General features: G+C 37.2%; 1 protein-coding gene across 4 annotated transcripts; it reads left to right on the top strand.

The window, feature by feature from the left end:
• Nucleotides 1-992: 992 nt before the first annotated feature.
• SLC33A1 (solute carrier family 33 member 1) lies at nucleotides 993-26,609 on the top strand. 4 transcript variants are annotated; one of them, XM_086674575.1, is made up of 7 exons: nucleotides 1,004-2,337; nucleotides 14,518-14,708; nucleotides 20,443-20,627; nucleotides 20,901-21,018; nucleotides 23,482-23,697; nucleotides 24,780-24,975; nucleotides 26,315-26,609. In XM_086674575.1, exons 1-6 carry the CDS (start codon nucleotides 1,563-1,565, stop codon nucleotides 24,945-24,947), a joined length of 1,653 nt encoding a protein of 550 aa, XP_086530701.1. In that variant the 5' UTR covers nucleotides 1,004-1,562; the 3' UTR covers nucleotides 24,948-24,975; nucleotides 26,315-26,609. The 4 variants fall into 4 exon arrangements, with proteins under 4 accessions (XP_025769520.1, XP_086530701.1, XP_086530702.1 ...); XM_025913734.2 differs by having other exon boundaries at nucleotides 1,005-2,337; nucleotides 24,780-26,609; XM_086674576.1 differs by lacking the exon at nucleotides 23,482-23,697 and having other exon boundaries at nucleotides 24,780-26,609.
• Nucleotides 26,610-26,908: the final 299 nt, after the last annotated feature.

Genomic DNA, 26,908 nt, shown 5'->3' with positions numbered 1-26,908 from the left:
TTTTTTTTTTTAACGTTTATTTTTGAGACAGAGAGAGACAGAGCATGAACGGGGGAGGGTCAGAGAGAGGGAGACACAGAATCTGAAACAGGCTCCAGGCTCTGAGCTGTCAGCACAGAACCCGAGAAGGGGCTCAAACTCACTGACCGCGAAATCATGACCTGAGCTGAAGTCAGCCGCTCAACCGACTGAGTCACCCAGGCGCCCCAGGTACGTTTTTTAAAAGTACAGGTTATTTTTGTTTTAAGTATTAGTTGCCCAATAGAAAACAATATGTACCATAAGTAAATATTTTATGTAAGATTTTATAGGCATTTTCAATGCGTTACAAATAATGCTATTGGTTCCCTAAGGTTATTTTCCCTTATCATTTCAATAATGCATACATATTGAGTTAACATGAAACAAAATTTTAATATTTGGCTCTTATAAGACCTTTTAGGTCCCTCAAAATTAAGGAAGATGTTATGGAATCTTATAATTCCAACCTGCCCAATGTAACGAATTAATTATTTGGCCCCCGTTCCACTACATTTCTTCCACTGCACTGGAAGAAACGCAGTACAGAGAAACCTAGCACATCTGGGCAGTTTCAATCATTCCATAAATATGCAGGCACGAACTTCTCCATTAGCCAGGCCTTTTATTACCCTTTTTGGGGCACCCTTGCCTGCTGATAAAGCCATTCGTAAACTTCAGCCGTTCTCCACCCGTTTCTGTCTAGCCCACAAAAGCAAGGACCCCACACAATTACCGGCCCAAAGCTTGGGCATTGCCTTTCCCCCACCTAATTACAAGACCCAGCGCAACCGCGGCAACTTCAGAGGCAGGCTGCGCAGGCCTGGCTCAACCAGCCCTCACTCACGTGGCCGCGCGGGCCCAATGACCGAGGCCCACGCTTTCCAGACGGCCGCATGCGCTCACAGAGCAGAGCGCGCGCTGCGCCCCGCCCAGGCCTCAAAGTGCTCCAGCGTTAATCCTCCCATGAGGTCCCGATCGCCTGAGTTCCGGGTTCCTACCAATGGTTGTTTCCGAACTCGGTCTCGGGAGCATGCCCTGATCGGCTTGCTCTGGAGGCGGGGACAGGACTCATTTGAGCCTAGGACCACTTCCTGAGGCTCAACGCAGGAAGTTACCTGATCTCGCTGGAGTCCTGTAGAGAAAGTGCTGTCAGCTGCAGTGGTGGCGGCGAGGACTGGAGGTGGGTCTGGAGACTGGCCGTTCGGTCTCGCTGAAGCTAAGGGCCCGTTTCCATCGTGGCACCACGGCCCTCTCCTCCAGCCTCGAGCCCGGCGCGGATGCCGGGGGGACTCCTTCAGGCACCTTGACGCCGTTGCGAGGGCCACCTACCTGGGCATCGCCTGGGTCTCCAGCCAGGGGACTGGCTCCTGGGTTCAGTATTCGGGGCCACTGTAAGAAGTGCCCTTATCGCCCCTCGCTCTGTCCTCCTCCCTGAACCATCGAGGCCCTGGTCCAGAGCGACAGCCTTGGACCCGGGGCTAGGAGGATCCAAGACGCTCAGTCCCGGCACCCCACAGACGGGGCTTTGCATCGTCTCTGATATGTCACCCACCATCTCCCACAAGGACAACAGTCGGCAACGACGCCCAGGGACTTTCAACCACTCTCTGGATATGAAGAGCGGTCCTCTGCCGCCAGGCGGCTGGGAGGACAGCCATCCGGAATTGGTGGGTGGGGAAGGGGACAAAGAAGCTCTTTTGCGGGATACCGGCACTGGTGACTTCTCAAAACCCCCACGGAGCTGCCGGGCGGAATTAAGCAGCATTTTGCTGTTGCTTTTTCTTTACGTGCTTCAGGGCATTCCACTGGGCCTGGCAGGAAGCATCCCACTCATTTTGCAGAGCAAAAATGTTAGCTATACAGATCAAGCTTTCTTCAGTTTCGTCTTTTGGCCCTTCAGTCTCAAATTGCTCTGGGCCCCGTTGGTTGATGCAGTTTACTTTAGGAACTTTGGTCGTCGCAAATCTTGGCTTGTCCCTACACAGTATATACTGGGACTGTTCATGATATATTTGTCCACTCAGGTGGACCATTTGCTCGGGAACACTGATGGCAGAACCCCCGATGTGATTGCTCTCACTGTGACATTCTTTTTGTTTGAATTCCTGGCCGCCACTCAGGACATCGCTGTGGATGGTTGGGCGTTAACTATGTTATCCCGGGAAAACGTGGGTTATGCTTCCACTTGCAATTCAGTGGGCCAGACAGCGGGCTACTTTTTGGGCAATGTTTTGTTTTTGGCCCTTGAGTCTGCCGACTTTTGTAACAAATATTTGCGCTTTCAGCCTCAACCCAGGGGAATCGTTACTCTTTCAGGTAGTGTATTTAAAACTATTACGCGGTGAGGATTATTTTACGTTTACGAATCCTTTTGACAGAGGGTGTGACGTTGGAGGGAATCTCATAATTTAATTTACTGGAGATGATTTGGGGGGAGATTACCCGAGGTTAAGTTTTCTACTAAAATGAGCTTGAGCCAGAATGACTACATCAGAGCAGTCATAATTGATGAATACTGGGCAATGAGCAGGGAGAGGTAGCTCATCCAATAACATTGTTGTGTAATGGCAAACAAAACTCTCAAGCCTAGGGAGCTGCTGACACTTGACTAACACACAGATGCACATTTTTTTTAAAGTTTGGCTAGTGTGAAGGCATGAATCCAGCCTGATTCCTGTGGTTCACATTTCCCTTTTCTCTTTTGTTGGATTGAGATTTCTAGTTCCTTGCTTTCTGGTTCATTTCTGCCTCTACTCTTATACCAAGAGCCCTCTTCTAGCCTTCTGGTGAATAGAATAGGGTTAATTTATTCATCATTAATGAGTTGGCTGAGTGACAGAGTTCTGAGGGCCTCCTGTGAATTAAGCAGAGTCCAACCCACAGAGATGGGAGAAGTGAACATTTAAGGGGAGCTCAGGGTTGCCAGCCACTAACTGCTTGTGAGAGTCAGGATACAAACTGCAGCTTAACAGTTGACCCTGTTGAATTATAAGCTTCCATGAGGTGGATAAGTGGAATTCTGGAATGCACAACACCAGGTGTGGAGACTGGGTTTGGGAAATGAGAGAAAAGTTGTGACCTAATTAGTAAGATTTTTTTTTTGAATTGCTAATAAGAGTTTGAAGTTTATTCAGTAAGCAATTTTGTGTAAGTTCTACAAAATTTCCCTATTTCTTCATGAGTAAAATACATGTCCCTGGAAAGTTTTCTTTTCTTTTCTTTTCTTTTCTTTTCTTTTCTTTTCTTTTCTTTTCTTTTCTTTTCTTTTCTCTTCCCTTCTCTTTTCCTTTCTTTTCTCTTTCATTTTTTTTTTTAAAGCTGTCCTAACAATTAGGAAACAGAAGTAAAATTATCAATAGTAGGAATAACCAACATCAGGAATATGGTATTACCAGAATTCCTCATTCTGGTAATGATGACGGATTTCAGAGGTTCTCTTGAGATTTAAGCAGTTAAACTTTCTCTCATCTTCCCAGTACTAACTTAGGGATTCCTAACAGTGGAAATGTCAGGGGTAGTTGTGTGGTGAGGGAAGTGTAAGGGTTGTGTAATAAATTTAGGGAGTGTGAAGGATGGAGGGATTCACAACTGCACTACTCATCTCTTGAAATCTTACACACTCCCTCTGTATCCATAGGCCCTATAAAGGACCCCCTTTTCTTTCTTTTTTTTAACATGTATTTATTTATTTAGACAGAGTGTGAGCAGGGGGAGGGGCAGAGAGAGGGAGACCTAGAATCTGAAGCAGGTTGCAGGCTCTGAGCTGTCAGCACAGAGCCTGACGTGGGGCTTGAAGTCACAAACCTTGAGATTATGACCTGAGCTGAAGCTGGACACCTAACAGACTGAGCCAACCAGGTGCCCCAGGGACCCCCTTTCTACCTCCTCAATTTGCGAGTGAGCTACTACTACTGATGAAATGATCATTATGCTTTTTCTTAGTTGGTTTGAGGCCAAAAATGGTTGAGAGATATTGCTTTGAGCTTAAACAGATTTGTCTCCAAGCGTTCTGGAGTCCCGCTTCTGCTCTCTGGATAATTCTCTGCCTAGAAATACTTTATGAGTCCATTGTATTAGCACCTTACTGCTTTTTGTGCATCATTTCATTTGGTACTGGGACTGTTCATGTCACCAGGAAGGACTAATGAAATGATGTGTTACTTAACATGGAAAAGCCTCAGAAGAGAAATCAAGATTTTAGAGGCTGTGGAAAATAAATTACTAACTAGGCAAATTAGTGCTTTTAAGTATAAGAGTGGTTGATAAAACATCATTCCAGGAATGCCATTATGCATTCAGGAGCCATGTTAATTTTATCTTTTCTTGGCCACAACTCTTCCCCAATGGGAAGATCAGAATTGTGCTGCCATTGGGTTTTTTATTTACACTGATTTGTTATTTTGAATAGCGGTTTGTTCTGTGGAATTGGAACTTTGATATCCAGGAAATTGTAAAAATAGCTTACTTTTTTTATTTTTTTAATTTTTTTTTTAGCACTTATTTATTTTTGAGACAGAGAGAGACAGAGCATGAATGGGGGAGGGTCAGAGAGAGAGGGAGACACAGAATCCAAAACAGGCTCCAGGCTCCGAGTGGTCAGCATAGAGCCCAACGCGGGGCTCAAGCTCACGGACCGCGAGATCATGACCTGAGCCAAAGTCCGACTGAGCCACCCAGGCGCCCCGCTTACTTTTTAATTTAACGTTTTCTGTCTGTAGTAGACGACTGTGTTTAGTTCAAACACTTAAGAGTTAAAGTGTTAAGAGTTAAGAGTTGAGGAGTTTTCATTCACTTTTTTATTATTGTACATATCATATTTATAGTTTTGATCTTTCTGGAATGTAGTAGCAGTATAACTAAAAAAAATGTGTTTTTTTGGAATTTTAAGAGCATAGAAGGAATCCTGAAGGAAATAAAATTGCTTAGTTATTAAAAGAAGAGCCAAACACTGAGGCAGATGTTTAGAAAAATCAGATAATTACAAGGAGGCATAATTATTTTTTAGAATTTTAAAATACATTCTCTGATTAAGACTTTGTTTTGAGTTACAGATAAATAGAAATGGAATATATTGAGAAAATCCAGTTTTTGCCATTTAGCAAGCAGCAATCTAAATAATAAATTTAGAATATGAAGGATAAGATGAGAATGGAATCCTTTGGAAACAAAGACTTGATTATGCAGAGGTTGGCTTTTTGGCCCCTTCAGGGATCCAAGGCAGTCCTGAACTCAGAAGTGAGCTTTTACTGTCCTGCCCTGTTTGGTTTTCAAGGATTTTGGGGATCCAAAAGAGACATCCTTTTAAGTTAGAACAGATGATGAAAGTAACCCAGAAAAACACGGGGATTGGAACATAGTTTTATGACTTGAAAAGATTGTATATTTCAATTTCTTCTCTTTCTTTTTTTTTTTTTTTTGTAATTTAGATTCTGATTTGTATTTGTGGAAACTGATATTTTTAATTGACGTAAAATTGTTATATAATAATATTAGTTTCAGGTGTACAGCATAATTCAATTTTTGTACGTACTACACAGTGTTCACAGTAAATCTAGTTACCATCTCAATTCATTCCTATAGATAAAGAAACTAGGTCAAGCGCCTAGTTGGAGGTAGAGATACAGGATTCCCCCCACTATCTGAACATAGAGCATTCTTAGGAAACTTGAAAGCCAAATCGCGTAAAGCAGAGTATCCACACTTTCTTTTACAAAAGACTTAACTAGTGTCTTTCTTATAGTTGTTAGGAAACTAGGAAGAAACCTCAGGAAAAACCTTAAAACCTAAATACAATTTGTGCTGATTGGGCTCTTCCACTAGAGAAAAGTAGCACTCTGACTGCTGATGTCTAAAAACATCAGCCCAATCAGCCCTCTTCTGGAACGTCTGATGGTCTAGAAATGACAGATTAAAATTTTTTTGTTTTTTTAAGTAACGTGTAGCATTTATTCACTCAGTGCCTATTTGGTGCTAGCGATATGATAGGTGTTAAAATTTGATGAATAAGACCTGGAAATTCTCTGCTCCCAGGGAATTTGTAATGGGAATTTACAAACCAAAATGATGGACAGTGTGGAAGTGAATCAAGTGAGTTGGTACAGGATGTACGGTTTGGAGGGGAGAGTGGTAACCTGAAAAACTCATGCCCATGTAAAGATGCAAGTTTCAATTTCAATAAACTCTTGTCTTGTGGCAATAGGATCCTACAATTGCTGGATCTTATCAGTGTTCAGAGAAACTAGAAATCCCTTTTTTATTTTGTCATTTAAAAAATGATTAATTAGATTCATATGAATTGTGTCTTTAGGCCAGATCCAATCTGTGAACTGGTAGTTGCAACCCATTCCTCTAGAAGCAGTGGTAACAACAATGAATAGAAGAAGTGATTGGGATAGGGAGCAAGGTATTTGAGTTTGGGCAGGAAGCAGATTAGTCTGATACTGGAGAAGAGAGCTAAACACATTTAGAGCTTATGGATTGGTTTGTCTATAGGTAGGTATGCGCAGAGGAGTCAATCAGAAAAAAAAAAGGAAATGTTTTGAAAAAAATGATGCTGAAAGAAAACTAATCAAACTGGCAATGAATATAGTTAAAACAGTATTTGTAAGATACTCCTTTGAACTAGAAGTGAGTAGGACCAATTAATTCTTACTTAGTGACAAATTTCTTTGCTTTCTGAAACAGGACTCATTAATATATTTTGTGTGACTAGAAATGCTATTTAGAATGTGGACAGGACCAACTGACCCATTTCTAGATAGACCAGTTATTTTTAAATAGGCTGTAGTACATTCTTTAGCGTATATATCTAGACTTAAAATATTTTCCTGCATTTTCAAAAGATAAAACTGTGGAGGCAGAGAACAGATAGGCAGTTGCTAGGGATGGTGGGTGAGGAAAAGGTGACTATAAGTGAGTGACAGCATGAGGGAGTTTTGGGGAGTGATAGAAATGTTCCATATCTTGATTATGGTGGTAGTGATTTAAAGTTTATACGTGCATTAAAGTTTATAGAACTATACACCAAAAAATTTTAGGTTTACTGTGTAATCATTTAAAAAGTAATATTTATGGGCACCTGGGTGGCTCAGTCCATTAAGGCATTGGACTTCGGCTCAGGTCACAGATCTCATGGTTCGTGAGTTTCAAGTCCCACGTTGGGCTCTGTGCAGATAGCTCAGGGCCTGGAGCCTGCTTCAGATTCTGTGTGTCCCTATCTCTCTGCTCTTCCCTGCTCGCACTCTGTCTCTCTCTTTTCAAAAATAAATAAGCATTAAAAAAATTAAAAAGTAATATTTATAAAAAGTAAAAAAATAAAATAAAATCCTTGAGATTAGTCCCTTTTTGCCTTGAATGGAACACGTCCATAAATCTGATGGATCGTACATCTCCATACACACAAATTGAGCAGATTTGAACTTATTTTCAAATGTTAGGATGCTAGTAATAAAGTGACATAAGTGGAGGAACACTGGAGATAGTAGAATAGGAGGGATTAGATATTAAAAACTGGAGCCCACACCCCAGAAAGGTCTTAAGAGCCTTTTTTCTTTTTAAAACAAGGCAAAGCTGTGCTTTTTTTTGTTCAGTAAAGAATTCTGGGATTGATTTTGTATGAAAAAGTCAATTTACAAAATACACTCTAAACCAGAAAAATATTTGATTTTATTTGGCATATATTTTACTCTGAATTTCACTTCTGATTTTATTGAAATTTATGTAGAGACCAATTGAATTAGTCTTTACTATAAATTTATTAATGAAAAATCATAGAACCTCACTAATTACCAGCAGTTTCCTACCTTCATTTAGTGTTCCTGAAAAGTATAATTTGAGAAAGCAAAAGAGACTTACCTTATAAAAGATGTTCTTTTCCTAGAAAATGAAAAAATATATATATATAAAGCCCCCTATTTCACCTGGTTTTTTGTTTTTTAAAGACACAATCTTGGGTAAATCTGGCATTTTATACATGATCTTTCTTTAGTTTTTTTTTTAATGATTTTGTTTTTAAGTAATCTCTACACCCAATGTGGGACTCAAACTCACAACCCTGAAATCAGGAGTCACATGCTCTACCAAATGAGCCAGGCAGGTACCTCTGTACATGTTCTTTAATTTCATTCTTTTAAAAAATTCATATCCTTTAATTTCGGCTTTTCATTTTACATTGTATATACTATATTAGTATAGGAGGTCACAAGAATAACATTTATACATGAGTGTGCATGCTGTAACTTTAAAGAATGGGGTACATATTCAAAAAGCAAGATATTAGTTACCTTCCACCATTTCTATTCCTTGGTTTGGTGTTTTCTATTATTATTATTTTTTAAATTTCATTCTTTCCCTTCACTTTTGAACACAGTCCTTACTGGCTGAAGTCCAATGGTGATCAATTAAAACTACAGAATAAGTGATTTCAACATACCTAAAGACTTTTTTGATTGCTTTATATTATCTTGCATTTGAGACCTATATTTCTTATTCCTACCCCAGTTTTATAATTTTTGCTTCCTTAAAAAAACAAAAAAGAAAGAATCTTTGTGTTCTTAAATTTCCCATTAATTTAAAAAAAATTTTTAATTTTAAAATAATTATAGATTCACAGTAGGTTGCAAAGAAATGTTTAAGGAAATCCCATGCACCCTTCCCTAGCCTCTTCCATTAACATCTTACATAACTACAGTACAATCTCAAAACCAAGAAATTGACATTGGTGCAATCCATACCACTATTCAGATTTTACCAATTATACATGTACTCATTTGTGTTTGCTTTTATGTGTGTGCACGTGAGTAGCTCTGTGTAATTTCATCATGTGTAGCCTTGCATAACCACCATCACCACAATGAAGATACTCAAATATACCATCACAAGACTCCTTTGTGTTGCCTGTTTATAGCTATACCCATTTCCTCCTCTCCATCCCTAACCCCTGGAAGCTACTAATCTGTTTTCCATCTTTATAACTATGTTATTTCAGAAATGTTATGCAAATGAAATCATTTGATACATGTTCTTTGGAGATTAGCTCTCTTCACTTAGCATAATTTCTTTGAGGTTCATCCAGATTGGTGCGTGTATCAGTGATCTGTTGCTTTTTATTGGTGAGAAGTATTCCATTTGTTAGACATACCATGGTTTATTTCACCACTCATCCATTGAAGGGGATTTGAGTAGTTTCCAGTTCGGGGCTATTTTTATGTGAAAATAAGTCTTCATTACTCTGAGTTGAATGCCCAAGTATGCAAACACTGGTTTCTGGTAAGTCCATTTTTATTTCGAAAGAAAGTGTCAAATTTTTTTCCAGATTGGCATGGATACACCATTTTGTCTTCCTACCAGAAATATATGAATGATTCTGTTTCTCTATCCTTGTCAGCATTTGATGTTATCATTATTTTTAATTTAAGCTATTCGAATGTACTTTGCATCTCATGTGGTAGTTTGGAATGTTTGTTGTCTACTGTTTTATAAATGTCTAAATTCAGCTTACAAAAAATGATTTACGGGTGTCAAGATATAGGTTAAACAAAAGCTGAATGCAAGAACCTATCATAGCATCAGAGTAGAGATATATGTATATGTGTAAAATAGATTTTGTGCCTGACCAGAACATATTTTAAAAAATTAAAAGAGTGATTCACTTCCATCCATTCAGTGATAGAGGCCCAGAGTTAGCATGAGATGGGAGCATTGAATCTATTGGCTTCTCAGCCTAGCCTTGAACCTTGGGCTGAGTTTGAGCCCAAATGTTGGGACAAGATGGCTCAAAATAGCAAGATAGCTGCTTAATCCAATGCTTGATTGAAGAAACAATCTCTTCTACCCCAGAGGAAAATCTAATGCTGGAGTTAATGAAAAGGTATGTGATCTCAAACATGGCTTCATTTTCCTAAGGGGTTAGGAAAACTAAGGGATTAGGAAGGTTTCAAAATCCGCTTTGTATTTTGAGTTTTGCATTACATTGCTGTCTTTTAAAAAGCCTAATCCCCAAATCAGATATGACTATATTGTATAATCAAATAATATTTTCTGGGAGGGCTCTACGACAGCATGGATATTTTGAGCAAATGTTTCAGAGAGAGATTTGTGGCGTAGAAAGGTCAGTTTCTGCTAAGAATCAGGTGGTGACCCAGGGCTAAATACACTATTTTTATTTCAGTTTCCTGCCCTGTGAAAATGAGAGCATTGGACTGGATAATGGGTGTCTATAGTCCCATCATGCTCTAACGTGTGAAATAGAGAGCTGTGCCAAAAGCAAGAAGGTGAAAGGAAGGCCTGACATTTAGAACAAAGTTGAAGTTTTGCTTTCCTGTCACTGACTTCTGAAGGACTTAAGTTAACTTCCATAGTATGAGAGTTGGAGAGAGAATCTCATCTGAGACAAGGATGGTTGTATCAGACAATGCTACTTAATTCTTCTATTTCTTCTGATGGTGGCAGAGTGAATCTACACCTAGTCCTAAATTGTCTGGGGACCTAGTCCAAAGCCTTGAAAATGTAAAAGCTTTTGAAGTCTGATATTTTATCTCAAAAATTCTTGGAAATTTTGCCATCCCTGGTTTTGTTTTGTTTTGTTTTGTTTTGTTTTGTTTTGTTTTGTTTTGTTTTCATTAAAAAGGCTTTCCTTTAGGGGCACCTAGGTGGCTCAGGCGATTGAGCATCTGAATTCAGCTCAGGGCATGATCTCACAGTTTGTGGGTTCGACCCCACATTGGGCTCGTGGCTGTCAGCCTGTCAGCACAGAGCCCCCCTTCAGAATCCTCTGTCCCTTTCTCTCTCTGCCCCTTCTCCACTTTCTCTCTCTTTCTCTCAAAAACAAACAAAAAAAAGGCTTCCCTCTAAACTGTTGAGTAAAATGAATTATTTAGGAAGATGTACCATGTTTATTTATTCTATGGCTTTGCATACCCTTTGCCATACTGCCATATGGGGAGATTGGAAGTGAGGACGGGGAATACAAGTAGCCAGATTAAAGGAGTATACTGAAGAATCTATGTTCCAGACTTCATGGACCTAAAATGGGTATCTTCTCAGGCATATCTGATTGATATGAAAGAGCCTAATTGCTGTAGATAGGTGTATCTGAGCATCTGGGTAGTAAAATGAGAGATATTATTGCTGTAGAATCAGATCTAGTTTAGACCCACCTCTGGCACTTTGTGGACTGCGATCCTGTTTCATTGTGTATAAAGTGAGAATAAGGGGCGCCTGGGTGGCTCAGTCGGTTGAGCGTCCGACTTGGCTCAGGTCAAGATCTCGCAGTAGACGAGTTCTAGCCCTGCGTCAGGCTCTGTGCTGACAGCTCAGAGCCTGAAGCCTGCTTCTGATTCTGTGTCTCCCTCTTTCTCTGCATCTCCCCTGCTCATGCTCTATCTCTCTCTGTCTCAAAAATAAAGACAAACATTAAAAAAAAAATTTTTTTTTTAAGTGAGAATACTACTTCTCTTGGAGAGCGACTTTAAGATTTATTGCACTCTCCTATGTTTTGCTTTGGCATAGTAGGCACTTATGTGCTAGGTATTTATATCCTTCTTGGTTACTGGTGAATTGGCACATGCTCTTAAATTTTGCATTTATGGGAATACTAGATAAGATTTAGTGGCCACTTCAGAATATTTTGTTTGTCCTATAGGTCTTTGCCCAAAAGTCATGTTTATGAAATATGAACATCAGCTTTGATATCTTAATCATACACACACACACATATATATGAATGAAATTTCAGTAATGAAATATTTAGATTATTTTTGGTAACAATATCTTTGCAATGGTTGGTATATCACTCTATGGATGTTCTCTAGCATCAAAGCAATGTTAATAAATAATAGCCTGTAGCCTAATGATAATTACTATTTATGGTAATTATGTTCATAAAACTTAATATATTTTCTGGCAGTGGCTAAGCCTCTTTTTCTGAGCTGTTGGCTTCATTCTTCTCTCCATGAGAGCTATTGGGAAAGCCTTTGAATTAGGGCTCTGAAATGATAAGTTCTCACTACTTCCTCCTTTCTATCTACTGTTATTTTATTTACAGAGCACAAAGAAATTAGAAATAATCTTATCTGGGGGGCCTGGGTGGCTCAGTAGGTTAAGCGTCCAACTTACACTCAGGTCATGATCTTGTGGTTCTCGAGTTCGAGCCCCATGTCAGGCTGTGTACTAACAGCTCGCAGCCTGGAGCCTGCTTCAGATTCTGTGACTCCCTCTCTGCCCATCCCCCACTTGTGCTCTGTCTCTCTCTTTGTCAAAAATAAATAAAAAACATTAGAAAAAATAAATAAAATGGATACCTTTGTGTTTAAGAATGTTTCATATTTTTCTTTTAACATCTAAAATTAATTATAAATTTCTCATGGTGGAAAAAAGAATTGACTCCAAAAAACAAATTTCCATGTATGTTTAAAGACTTAGTTTCTTTAATTTGCATAATTTGAATAGCATTGTGGAGACTGAATAATTAGCCAATTCTAGTGGATTCTTATTTCAACATTAACTTTAAAAAAAAATCTTTGTGCAGGCAGTGTGAAATAATTGAAAGAGTATGAAACTCCAGTTCAGAAGATTTAGGTTCAAATTCTGCCTCTTAATTATTTGAGCTTTGGCAAAGATTTAAATATTCTGAGCTTCTTTTCCTCATGTGTACCCACATAATAATAATACCTGCTTTGCTGGTCTCACATGTTTGCTGTGAAAATCAAATGAGATAACAAAGAAAGAAGCATTTAAGTAATAGGGTGAGGGACGCCTGGGTGGCTTAGTCAGTAGAGCAGGAGACTCTTGATCTTAGAGTTGTAAGTTTGAGCCCCACTGGTTCCACACTGTCAGTGCAGAGCCTGCTTGGGATTCTCTCTCTCACTCTCTCCCTCTGCCCCTCCCCTGCTCGCTGTCTTTCTCTCTCTCAAAAATGAATTTAAATAATAAATAAATCTTTAAAAAAATGGTAAGGTGAAATTGGTCTAAACAGATAATTCTATATGCCTGGGGTGCCTGGGTGGCTCAGTCGGTGAAGCTTCCGACTTCAGGCTCAGGTCTTGAACTCACGGTCAGTGAGTTCGAGCCCCACATTGGGCTCTGTGCTGACAGCCCAAAGCCTGGAGCCTACTTCAGATTCTCTCTCTCTCTCTTTCTCTCTCTATGTCTCTCTCTCTGTCTCTTTGCCTCTACCCCACTTGCACTCTGTCTCTGTCTCTTTCAAAAATAAACATTTAAAAAATTTAAAAAAAAGATACATAGGTAAAATGCTTAGCACATTTGTGACACATGCGTACTTAATAAATGGTGCCTCTAATACTACTATTACTTTTAATTATTATGCAGAAGCTTCCAGAAATTATTCATTCCCTGTGCTTAATTTGTTAAAAAAAAAATGGCTAATTGCCCAGCTGTCTCTCACTGAAACAACCCAAACAGTACTCTTCATTTGTCCCCATTGTGCATGTACAAGTAATGAGGAAGTTCCTTCTGTATCACACTATTGAAGCCTATTTTCCTAAACAGATAAAAACATTAGAAAGTTTAAAAATAAAAGTTGGAAAATGTAAATGAGCATCTGTTGTCTAAGTTGTCACAATTCAATAAAGAACTGAAATGGCTTCTGTGCTTAAGTATGACTTATGTGGAAAAGCATACAACTCGATCTAAGGGTTGTGAGTTTGAGCCCCACGTTGGGTGTAGAGATTAAATAAATAAACAAAAAAACTTAGAAAAAATAAGTATGACTGATGGATCATATGGTATACGAAAATCATCGGTCACCCCTAGCTCACACTTTCCTTGAAGAAAATGACATGATAGACTTTGGTTTCATTCAGCCCACAAATATCTGCATTCCATTTCTTTTTCCTTGTTAGACATCACTGTTTATTTTGTCTATATAATATATGTTCAACAGAGCCAGGACTGTTTATCTGCTATGCTTGATATGTTTGTTGCCTTGAACACCTAAGTATTGTTTTGTTTTGTTTGTTTTTTTTTAAACATTTAATTGTTGGGGCTCCTGGGTGGCTCAGTCGGTTGAGCGTCTGACTTCAGCTCAGGTCATGATCTCACGGTTCATGAGTTTGAGCCCTGTGTCTGGCTCTGCAGACAGTTCAGGGCCTGCTTCAGATTCTTTGTCTCCCTCTCACTCTGCTCCTCTCCCATTTGTGCTTTGTCTCTGTCTCTCAAAAATAAATATTAAAAAAAACCCCACTTAATTGAAGTAAAGTTGTATACAGAATTATTTAGTATCAACGCAGATATGTCAGTTCAAAAGTTAGTTAACAGGGGTGCCAGTTGAGCGTCCAACCAGCTCACTTCACGATCTCATGAATTATGAGTTTGAGCCCCGCATGGGGCTCTGTGCTGACAACTCAAAAGCCTGGAACCTGTGCTTATTCTGTGTCTCCTTTCTCTCTGCCCCTCCCATGCTCACACTCTGTCTCTCTCTCTCTCTCTTAAAAATAAATAAACAAAAAAAGTTAATAGATTTTAACTTTTTAATTTCAGATTTCCTTTTTTTCTGGGGAACTGTATTTTTGATAACAACAACTCTAGTTGCCCTTCTGAAAAAAGAAAACAAAGAAGTATCAGTAGGAAAAGAAGAAACTCAAGGGATCACAGATACTTACAAGCTGCTTTTTGCAATTATAAAAATGCCAGCAGTTCTGACCTTTTGCCTTCTGATTCTAACTGCAAAGGTAAGAGATTTATAGAGCAAAATTTACCACTCTGCTAGAATTACCAATATCATGGAATATTTCCTTTGCCTTTTCATATCGTAAGTCCCTTCCTGCTACTATTAGAATTTAACAATATAAAGCAGTATTTTCTGTTTATTAAATTTGTTTTAAAAGGTGTGATGATATCAAATGTAATTTCAAAGTAAGCTAACTCTCTTGGGATCTTGAAAAGAATTATGCCAATTTGAAAACTTCTAATAGGGGCGCCTGGGTGGCGCAGTCGGTTAAGCGTCCGACTTCAGCCAGGTCACGATCTCGCGGTCCGTGAGTTCGAGCCCCGCGTCAGGCTCTGGGCTGATGGCTCAGAGCCTGGAGCCTGTTTCCGATTCTCTGTCTCCCTCTCTCTCTGCCCCTTCCCCGTTCATGCTCTGTCTCTCTCTGTCCCAAAAATAAATAAACGTTGAAAAAAAAAATTAAAAAAAAAATACTTCTAATAAATGTGAAATTTTATCTAATGAATGATATTATTGCTTGGTATGGAAATGAATGCCTTGAAAAAAATAATAGTTCACTACTGTTACAATGAACATACATTTAGTATCAAAAGTATTATAATTATTTACATAGAATGTGATCTACAAAGATATGGAAATATATAAGCATTAGAAATCTATTTAAAAATCAGTTGACTTATTTTTTTTAATGTTGGAAAGAAATATACCATAAATAAATGGGCATTTTGGTGACTTTTATTTTATTCTTTATGTTTTCTGTATTAAGATGTCCTAATTTTATAGTCCGAAAACATTTTTAAAGATATTATGCTAGAGGAAAGGTAAGTATATTTTGTTATAGTGAAATATTGGTAGTGTTAGAATTAATATTCCTTGAATCTGAAATCAGTTATGGGAGTTTCATATTACATATTTAAAGCTATCTACATAAACAGTTTATAGGTGTCTTTTGACACTCCTGAAGTAAAATCTGGAGCCTCATTGTTTTTGAAATAGTGAGGGTTACATTTTAAGGAAATGTAACCTAACAGGGAGGGTTACATTTTAAGGAAACATTGGGAAGTTTAAACTTAAGATTCAACTTTAGGAAATAATGAAAAGTTCAAGGAAGATATTATCTAATTACATCATTTAGAAATAATCATTGGTAACACTTTGGTATATTTTCTTCCAGCACTCTTTTTTCCATGTGTGTATACTTTACATATGTAAATATAATTAATGTTATAATCAACAAATTAATAATATAGATGTGTATATATATATATATATATACACAAATATGCATGTAAATAAAAGGAATTGGATCATATAATATATAATTTTTATCTCATTTTTGTCTTATTACTCCATGTTCCTTATCATTAAATAATTTTTGAGGGGTGCCTGGGTGGCTCAGTTGGTTAAGCTTCCGACTTCGGCTCAGGTCATGATCTCATGGTTCATGAGGTCGAGTCCTGTGTCGGGCTCTGTGTTGACAACTCAGAGCCTGGAGCCTGCTTTGGATTCTGTGTCTCCCTCTCTCTCTGCCCTTCCCCACTCATGCTCTCTCTCAAAAATAAACATTAAAAAAAATTTAAAAACATTTATTTTGAAAACATACTTTTTTATACCTATGTAATTGTTATAGTATATCGATTTGCTGCAATTTACTCATTTTTCTGTTGTACATTTAATTTGCTTATTTTACTTTAATTTTTTTAAAATGTTTATTTTTGAGAGATCGCAAGCAGGGGAGGGGCAGAGAGAGAGGGGGACAGAGGATTCAGAGTGGGTTCTGTGCTGACAGCAGAGAGCCCAACGTGGGCCTCAAACTCACGAACTGTGAGATCGTGCCCTGAGCCCAAGTCAGGCACTGAACTGACTGAACCACCCAGGTGCCCCTAATTTGCTTACGTTTTTTAATTATAAAAATGCACTAGTGAATATTTTTGTGCATATACATTCTGAATATTTCCTTTCAGTAGATTCTTAAATAGGCAATTAGTGGATCAGTGAATATGATTGCTAAATTGCTTTTTAAAAGATTATAGTTATACTGTTGCCAGCAATGTATAAGAATCTTATGTCCCCCTTTTATTTTTTGAAAAAACTTTTTTTTTTTTAATCTTTATTTATTTTGAGAAAGAGACAGAGTGTGAGCAGGGGAGGAGCTGAGGGGAGGGAGACACAGAATCAGAAGCAGGCTCCAGGCCCTGAGCTGTCAGCATAGAGCCCGACCTGGGGCTCATACTCATGAACCGTGAGATCATGACCTGAGCAGAAGTCAGACGCATAACCGACTGAGCCACCCAGGCGCCCCTTATGTCCCGCTTTTATTTATTTATTTTTTTTTATTATTTTTTTTTAACGTTTATTTATTTTTTTGGGACAGAGAGAGACAGAGCATGAACGGGGGAGGGGCAGAGAGAGAGGGAGACACAGAATCGGAAACAGGCTCCAGGCTCTGAGCCATCAGCCCAGAGCCCGACGCGGGGCTAGAACTCACGGACCGCGAGATCGTGACCTGGCTGAAGTCGGACGCTTAACCGACTGCGCCACCGAGGCGCCCCATATGTCCCGCTTTTAAAGTAAACCTGACATGGGGCGCCTGGGTGGCTCAGTCGGTTAAACATCCGACTTCGGCTCAGGTCATGATCTCGCAGTCCGTGAGTTTGAGCCCCGCGTCGGGCTCTGTGCTGACAGCTCGGAGCCTGGAGCCTGTCTCAGATTCTGTGTCTCCCTCTCTCTCTGACCCTCCCCTGTTCATGCTCTGTCTCTCTCCGTCTCAAAAGTTAATAAACATTAAAAAAAAAAATTTTTTTTTTTTAAAAAATAAAGTAAACCTGACCAAAAGTAACACCTCTTCTAACTTTTAATGTCTTAGGATAGTTTTCTCTGCTTTTGAGTTTTATAATCATTGGAATATCCCATATGTATTATGTCTGGCTTCTGAATTCTTCCACTTAATGTGATATTTGTATAATTTATCCGTATTGCTATTTATCGCAACAGTTTGTTCATCTCATTGTTTATAATATTCCACTATATAAATATGCTACAATTTATTTATCCATTCTATCACCAAATATTTAGTTATTTCTACTTTTGGACCGTAGTTATTTCTACTTTTGGACTGTATTTTTATTAAAAATAAAAATAAAATATGAATATTCATAAAAAATATACATTACTTTTGGTGAACACGGATGCACATTTATGATAGGTAAATACCTAGGAATAGAATTGTGGGGTCACGAGAAATGCTTTAGTATATACTGCCAAACAGTTTTCTGAAGTGGTTGTTTCCACTTTTCCCTATTGCCAGTGGTGTAAGAGAGTTCCAGTTGCTTCACAGCCTTGAGAAGACATATTTTGTCCTTTCAAATCTAGCCTTTCTGGTGGGTGTGTAGTGGAATCCCATTTTGGTTATAATTTGCATTTCTCTGATGACTAAAGAAGTTGAGCATCTTTATATATGGTTATTGGCCATTTGAATATCCAGAGCTACCTTATTCTTTAAATTTGTAGAAGTTTTATATATGCTGGGTGTTTTGTTAGATATTTGTACTACAAACTACTATAGCACTTTTAAGATAGAGTAAATGTTGAAGTTAGTTTGTATATCTAATATTTACAAAGACAGTGGGTGAAATAGTGAAATCCTTTTCTGGAGTTAAGTGAAATTTCTTTGACCTTTAATTCTTCCATGGTGAAATTTGCCCTTTGGCTCCATTCCAAGAAGTTAAAGTGCATACTATTATAATTCCTTTAAAAAATGTTTTTTAGGGGGCGCCTGGGTGGCTCAGTTGGTTGAGTGTCTGACTTCGGCTCAGGTCATAATCTCACGGTTTGTGAGTTTGGGCCCTGCATCAGGCTCTGTGTTGACAGCTCAGAGGCTGGAGCCTGCTTCAGATTCTGTCTCTCCCTCTCTGCTCCTCCCCCACACGTGCTCTGTCTCTCTCTGCCTCTCAAAAATAAAGAAAACTAATAAAAAAAAAGTTTTTTAGTATTGATTCACACTTACTGAAAATTTGTTTATATAGTTGAAAGACTTCCCATATATCGTTACTCAAATCCTCTAATTGTTAACATTTAATTCCACTTTCTGTATTCTGTAGATTTGTGCTCTATCATATATTTCTTCTGAAATATTAATTTGTACATATTATGTGCCCCTTTATCCATAAATGCCTTGAGTATGTATTTCCTAAGAACAAAGGTTTTCTCTTCCAAACCACAACTTAATTAAAAATTTAAAAAGTTTAGGGTGCCTGGGTGGCTCAGTTGGTTAAGCATCCAACTTGGGCTCAGGTCATGATTTCACGGTTCGTGAGTTTGAGCCCCGTATCAGGCTCTCTGCTCTCAGCACAGAGCCTTTTTGGATCCCCTGTCTCCCTCTGTTTCTGCCCCTCCCCCACTGATTCTCTGTCTCTCTCAAAATAAATAAATAAACTTAAAAAAATTAAAAATAAATAAAAAGGAAGAAATTTGAAATTGATATAATACTATTATCTAATCACAATCTATATCCAAATTTCACCAGTTGTCCCAATAACAGCCTGTATAACTTTACTTTTCCTGGTCAGGGCTCCAGTCCAGATCACACAGTGGATTTAGTTGGCATCAGCCTTTCTTTGTCCTTCATGACCTGATATTTTTAAAGCATACAGGCCAATTATTCTGTAGAATGGCATTCCATTTATGTGTAACTGATGTTTCTTCATATTGAGGTTCATGTTATGCAAATATTGATGACTTCAGAGAATTACATCAGGAGCCTTATCATGTCCCTTTATCCCATTAACCGTTATTAACTTTGATTACTCAGATAACCCATTGTAAAGTTACTATTTTTCTTTTTGTAATTAAAAAATAATTTATGAAGAGATACTTTGAGACTCTCTAAATATCTTATTTCACCCCAAACTTTTACTCACTACTTTTAGCATTCTTACTCTGTTTGTTTTTGCTTTTTTTTTGGTTTTTTGGTTTTTGCTTTTTTAAAAATTAATCTATAATTTTTCTTCCCTCTCATTTAGCCCTTCAAGTATAATATTTTCTTGGAATTACTTTTGAAATGTTAAATATTTTTGGAAATTTTATTATTAGTCAGAAATCATCAGAATGAATTTGTGTGGCAGTGATGCTTCATTTTATTTATTTTTATTAAAAAATTTTTTTAAGTTTATTTGAGAGAGAGAGAGAGCATGAGTGGGGTAAGGACAGAGAGAGAGAGAGAGAGAGAGAGAGAGAGAATTCCAAGTAGGTTCTGTGCTGTCAGTGCAGTTCCCAACGTGGGGCTTGAACCCATGAACCATGAGATCATGACCTGAGCCAAAACGAAGAGTTGGACACTTAACCGACTGAGCCACCCGGGTGCCCCAGTGATTCTTCATTTTAGCCAGATTTTATTTGGAGTCAATTAAAAGCTTTTTTTTTTAAACTTAAAACATAGAGATCAGTAAGTTTGGGTTTGAACGTTGTTTATTTTAAGACATTAAAGTTTTTGAAATTTAATAGTAATTACAAGCATCTGCATTTCCTAGAAGTGCTGAATTTTCAGTTGTTTTCACCAAATATTGTTAGTAGACCACAGGACAAAGTGTGCCTCCCATAATTTGATTGTTGTACCAGATAGAATAATCTATTTTCTTGTAAATCAGTAATGACATTGAGGTCTCGGAGAACTTACATATGCTTGGGGGAAAATATTTTGTAAGTTACAAATTAAAATACTTTTTGTTTTTATATTGCAGATTGGTTTTTCAGCAGCAGATGCAGTAACGGGACTGAAATTGGTAGAAGAGGGAGTACCCAAAGAACATTTAGCCTTATTGGCAGTTCCAATGGTTCCTTTGCAGATAATATTACCTCTGATTATCAGCAAATACACTGCAGGTCCCCAGCCACTAAACATATTTTACAAAGCCATGCCCTACAGGTAACAATGAAATAAAACCTAACTATGTAAGAAAGGTTAAATGAGTAATATTCGTCAGTATCATTAATGCCTGTGTGTAAAGTATATATGAAAAAGACTTGAAGAACGTCTTTAACTGCAATATCATTTATATGCACTTTTATCTCTTTTTAACTTCTTAACAGGTTTTAGATAGCAGGCTTCTTTCACATAGTAAGCATACAGATTTCTGTTTTTGTTACTATTTTTTAACGTTAATGGAAGTAAACTCCATGTGTCTTTCTTTGTCTATAGATTATTGCTTGGATTAGAATATGCTCTACTAGTTTGGTGGACTCCCAAAGTCGAGCATCAAGGAGGATTCCCTGTATATTACTATATCATAGTGCTGCTGAGTTACGCGTTACATCAGGTAAGTTTGCCGTGGTTTTCTCAGGAAGTAAACTGTTTTTGGCAAATAAAGAAGACATTTTTCTACAGTTGCCTTGAAATAATGATGATAAATTTTAAGACCGAACCATGAATCTGACACTGAAGAAATTATTTAACAATGAACTTTAAACCTAGTGGCTTTTGATTTATTGAGCTCTATTTGTAGAAAGTTTCTTCCTCATTTTTTTTTGTCCATTCAACCAGTATTTGTTACATTACAGAATTTATTCCAAAGCCAGTAATTCTACCCTTGCTAAGTATCCCCCAGTCCGTGTGTAAACTTGGGTTCTTTATTTCTTCTATTCCACATGCCTTTTCTTTCTGAAAGTACTGAGAAATGATGGCTACTGAGCTAGAGATCCCAGGTTTTCAGTTTAGATTCTGTATTGAAAGTTATGACTGACTCTTTGTGATGTTGGAAGTTGTGTGTTAATATGCTTTCTCTTTCTTTATTAGGTATGTTTTGCCAGCACTAAACTGTAGACTCCCAGCAGTAAACTTTGGGACTTGACTGCAGTTATTACCAATGTATATTTAAGAGTCACTTTGGATTTTTCTCTGGAACCTAGTTTAAATTCTTTGAAAGTTGTATCTATAAATTCTTCACTTGTTTTTTAACTAAAACCTAAAATTATGGCTACCAAGTTATCTCAATAATTTTTTACATACAGTTCATTTAGGAGAACTCCATAATGGATCTGTCCAACTAACTGTATGTTTATTTTTAGTTATTTATTAAAAATTTTTTTAATGTTCATTTACTTATTTTGAGAGAGAGAGAGAGAGAGTGTGTGTGTGTGCTAGCAGGGGAGGGGCAGAGAGAGAGAGGGAAAGAGAGAAAGAATCCCAAGCAGGCTCCATGCTGCCAGTGCAGAGCCCAGCGCAGGGCTCAAACCCACAAACTGTGAGATCATGACTTGAGTCGAAATCAAAAGTTGGATTTTGGCACCCCAAATAACTGTATGTTTAAATAATAACTGTAAAATAATAACTGTAAAAATAAATAACTGTATGTTTAAAGAAGTACTTTAAGGAGCACCTGGGTGGCTCAGTCAGTTAAGCGGTTAAGCGTCCCACTTTAACTCAGGTCATGATCTCATAGTTGGTGAGCTCGAGCCCAAGTCAGGCTCTGTGCTGACAGCTCAGAGCCTGCAACCTGCTTCAGATTCTGTGTCTCCCTCTCTCTCTGCCCCTCCCCCACTCAAACTATGTCTCTCTCTCTCAAAAATAAATAAAACATTAAAGTTAAAGTAGTACTTTAGCTTAGTAAATGTTTCACTCTCTGTGTAAGTAAAGGAAAACTACAGTGAAGTAATCCAAAATCATTTGTTTGGCTTTGGATTTCATAAAAAAAAATTTCTAAAGTGTTGTTGATTGTTCAGACAGCCAGATGCTTTCTGGGAAAAACAGTACAATGCCACGTAAATTTGAGAAATAAATGATACATGACATAACCTCTCTTTATGTAGCATCTTAATCATTCTTTCAACAAATATTAATCGGACACCTATTCCATGCCAGGAACCATACTGAGCACTAAAATATAACAGTGCATATCCCTGACCTTAGGGCGTTTATATCCTAAAGGCTTTCAGAGGCCTATAGTGAAAGAGACCTATTTATTTTTTGTGAAACTTAGTGTTTTCCGTCTTATTTGTCTTTGGAACTCCTTTTTCTATGAACATCCCATGAAGCAGTATTCGAAGGAATGCAGTTTTGGAAACATGGTTTGTTTCCATGTTCCTAAATGGAGGGTTAATTCTTGCCTCTTAAGGAGATTTTTCTCTTTAGTTTGTCTAATGAGTTTTGTAATGTCATTTTTCTTTCATGGATATAAAATAAAATTATATACATATGTATGTATATAATTATATATTCATGTTCCTTTGGATATTTGCTTACATGTGTAGTATACACACACACACACACACATATATATATATGTATATATGATGTATTTAGAAACAGTACAAACATGGGGTTTTGCTAATTGCCATATGTATCCTTGGATGGCACCCTATCTTTCATTTTCTCTATTGCACCTTCCTTGACTACTTATTGTAGAATTAATAAGTAGACTATTAATAAGTAGAATTAGTAAGTAGACTACTTATTGTAGAATTAATATCTCATTTATTTGGTCCCCAGTAGCACAAAGTGTGTACTTCTACTTACTTACTGTATTTCATCATAATTATTTATTTCTTATTTTCCCAGCCTAGAACAAGTTCTTCAAGGGCACAGACAGACTGTTGTCTTATTCATCTTTTTATTGCCATGGTCTGACCTGCCCTATAGTGGGTACTAAATAAATCTTTGTTGATTTGAGTTTAATAAGGGTCATGAAAATTAACTTTTAGGTTTGTGATTTTGATGTTCTTAATTCAGACCGTAGTTTTATAAGGTCTGATTATGCTAAAGATGTTTTATATTTTCCTTGTAGGTTACATTGTATAGCATGTATGTTTCCATAATGGCTTTCAATGCAAAGGTTAGTGATCCACTTATTGGAGGAACATATATGACCCTTTTAAACACTGTGTCCAATCTGGGAGGAAACTGGCCTTCTACAGTAGCTCTTTGGCTGGTAGACCCCCTTACAGTGAAAGAGTGTGTAGGAGCATCAAACCAGAATTGTCGAACACCTGATGCTGTTGAGGTAAGTATTTTGTAACTATAGATAAAATTAAGCTAATATTAAGATATTGATTTTCAGAGGTGTCTGACTGGCTCAGTCAATGGAGCACGTAACTCTTGATCTCAGGGTTTTAAGTTTGTGCTGCACATTGGGTGTAGAGATTACTTTAAAAAATAAAATCTTAGGGTTGCCTCGGTGGCTCAGTTGGTTAAGCATCTGACTCTTGGTTTTGGCCCAGGTCATGATCTCACGGTTCTTGAGTTTGAGCTGCACCATTGGGCTCTGTGCTGGCAGTGTATAACCTGCTTGGGATTCTCTCTCTCTCTCCCCACTCACCTGCTCACGCTTTCTCTCTCTTTCAAAATAAATAAAATAAAACTTTAAAAAATAAATAAAATCTTAAAAAAAAAAGAAAGATATTTTCTTATTTTGCCTCTAGAGGTACTATGTCTTTAAAAAAAATTATGTCTGGGGGTGTCTTGGTGGCTCAGTCAGTTAAGCAAACAACTTAGGCTCAGGTCATAATCTCACAGTTTGTGAGTTCAAGCCCCATGTCAGGCTCTGTGCTGACAGCTGAGAGCTTGGAGCCTGCTTCAGATCTGTATCTCCCTCTTTCTCTGCTCCTCCCCCACTCATACTCTGTCTCTCAAAGATGAATAAATGTTAAAAAAAAATTGTTTTTTTTTTTAAAGTATATTTTGAAGGGTAGAGCCTGTGACTCTTGATCTCCGGGTCATGAGAGCCCCACATTGGATTCTTTAAAATATAATAATAAAAAAAAAAATAAGGGGAGCCACCCATCATGGTTCTTGAGTTCGAGCCCTGTATGTGGCTCTGTGCTGACAGCTCAGAGCCTGGAGCCTGTTTCAGATTCTGCGTCTCCCTCTCTCTGCCCCTCACTCACTCTCTGTCTCTCTCTCTCTCTCTCTCTCTCTCTCTCTCAAAAATAAATAAACATTAAGAAAAATTTTTAAAAATAATAATAAACAATACTTAAAAAATATTTTTTGTTAATCTCTTAAATTACAAAGTAGAAACATCTAAATTGCTGAATACTTCCATTTTGAAACTGTGAAATATTTATTATAATTTTATTTTTGCAGCTTTGCAAAAAACTCGGTGGCTCATGTGTTACAGCGCTGGATGGTTATTATGTAGAATCCATCATTTGTGTTTTTATTGGATTTTGTTGGTGGTTCTTTCTTGGTCCAAAACTGAAAAAATTACAGGATGAAGGACCATCTTCATGGAAGTGCAAAAGAAGCAACTAATGCATTCACTACTGGACATTCTAGGAAGGTAACTGCAGTTTCATTTTAATTCAGACAGCTATGATAATCAGTGTACAGGAGTATAAAATGTTATTTTAAACACAGAAATTATTAATATAAAATGCCAAATGATTAAAAAATAGAGACCTCTCTGTATAGTTGATTATATTTTCCTTGCCTTGTCAATGTATTTAAAGTTTACTTAAGGTCAGGACATTGGTTCTAAAACAAGTTTTCTGGCCTTGTTATTTGATTTATATCTTTTTAATTTACTGACCAAAGTATGTTTTAACCTGCAGTGCAGTAGTCATGGGTGACAACCATGCAGTCAAGTATTGTTATCAGTACCTATCATTGAGCTATATTTAAAATTTTGGTAAAATATATTAAATAGAACAAAGCTTGATATCCAGGTACTAATTACAACTAGTCTGGCCTTGTTGGCAGTTAAATCTTACTTTGAATTGCAAATTGGTTAAATTCTATGTGGAATTTGCTGAGAAGAGAATGTAGACTACTGAAATGCCTTTTTAGTTGTTATTCTTCTGACTATAACCACATTGTACTAATGAATCTGTGTTAAAAAGACTCTTAAATGTATTTACTGCTTTTGTAAGCGTTAAAGATTTATAAGAAGATTATTCAAACTATTTTTTATAAAATGAAAGCTATGATTTTTAATTTAATGATTCCCCTGTTCCCCTTTTTTTGGAAGCTATTTTGATTCTGTGTTAACTTTTACCCTAAAGCTTACATATGTTTTTTGTCATAAGTGCTTCATGGCATACAGACAGCTCATGAAGGGATCCAATTTAGTGTTGTATGTATGTTCATGGCAAAGTTTTGAAAATAAAAAATGTTTTTCTTCAAGCAGTTTTTTTATTACTGAGAGGAAAAAAAAACAGTAAAGCTTTCCGATTAAGTAAAATGTAAATGAGTAATTTAACGATAATTTTAAAGACTAATGCTTTAGAGAGACAAAGACATTTTGTGCCTTTGACAAGTTAAATCATGTTGTGGAAGATGGTTTCTCAATTAAGCACTTTACTAGTGAGAAAACACCTCACAATTTATATGAAATCAGGTACTGTATTTCCACTTATGAAAACAAAACTGTTTGTAAACTGTAATTTCCAGTGGAGGATTGGTATCCCAGGAGAATTATGCTTTTGAATACGTTAGCAACTCCCAACATATTATGTATACCCAGTAATAAGGTTCTTTGCATATTTTGTGTTGTGTATTACTCTGACTCTAGAGATTATGTAAATCCTTCCAAAGTTATAGAAAAAGAAAGATTGAGTTTTACTTAATTTTGTGTTTGTGGGAAAATACTAATTTTTGATTTTGTTAATTTTATAACATAGGTTGAATTTTAGAGTGGGTTTTTTTTATAAGTAATGGAGGATAAAAATGGGTGGGAGAAAATGGCACTCAGCATCTGAAGAAAGATAGAGGCAGTGACCTCTAGAACTCATGCATTGCCATTGGAAAGCCTGTGTTGGGCATCGATGCCAGATCCTGAAGAATCACCTGGAAAAACATCCTAGAAACAAGGAGGCTACACCAAACCATAGTCTACCATACTTTGTCACATGGGTTGTCCATTATCATGTATTATAACCAAAATGTTTACTTGAATAAAGAAAAAAACCCACTTAACTCTCAAATGTGAAATGTATTTTACTTTTTAATTGTTGGATTAAGAAGGTCACATTGCCATAATTACCTTTCATTTCTTACCCATTCCTAAAATTTACATACTTTCAAACATACTTTGAAGTCGACAAATCTTTAATGACTTGAAGTATTAAAATATATTTTAAGCCTTTAAGGTGAAAGCTATTAATTGCATTTGCTCTAGAAATGAACAATTATTTTGGATTATAGTTGTTTGGTTATTTGGGTACATGCTTGTAATGCATACCAAAAAATGACTTCTTAATAGCTATGTGCAACTA

This window comes from Puma concolor, chromosome C2, assembly GCF_028749965.1.
Source record: "Puma concolor isolate L17-30 chromosome C2, mPumCon1.1.hap2, whole genome shotgun sequence".
Lineage (NCBI taxonomy): Eukaryota > Metazoa > Chordata > Mammalia > Carnivora > Felidae > Puma > Puma concolor.
Note: the sequence above shows the minus strand (reverse complement) of the source record. Positions and strands in the feature narration are given on the sequence as shown.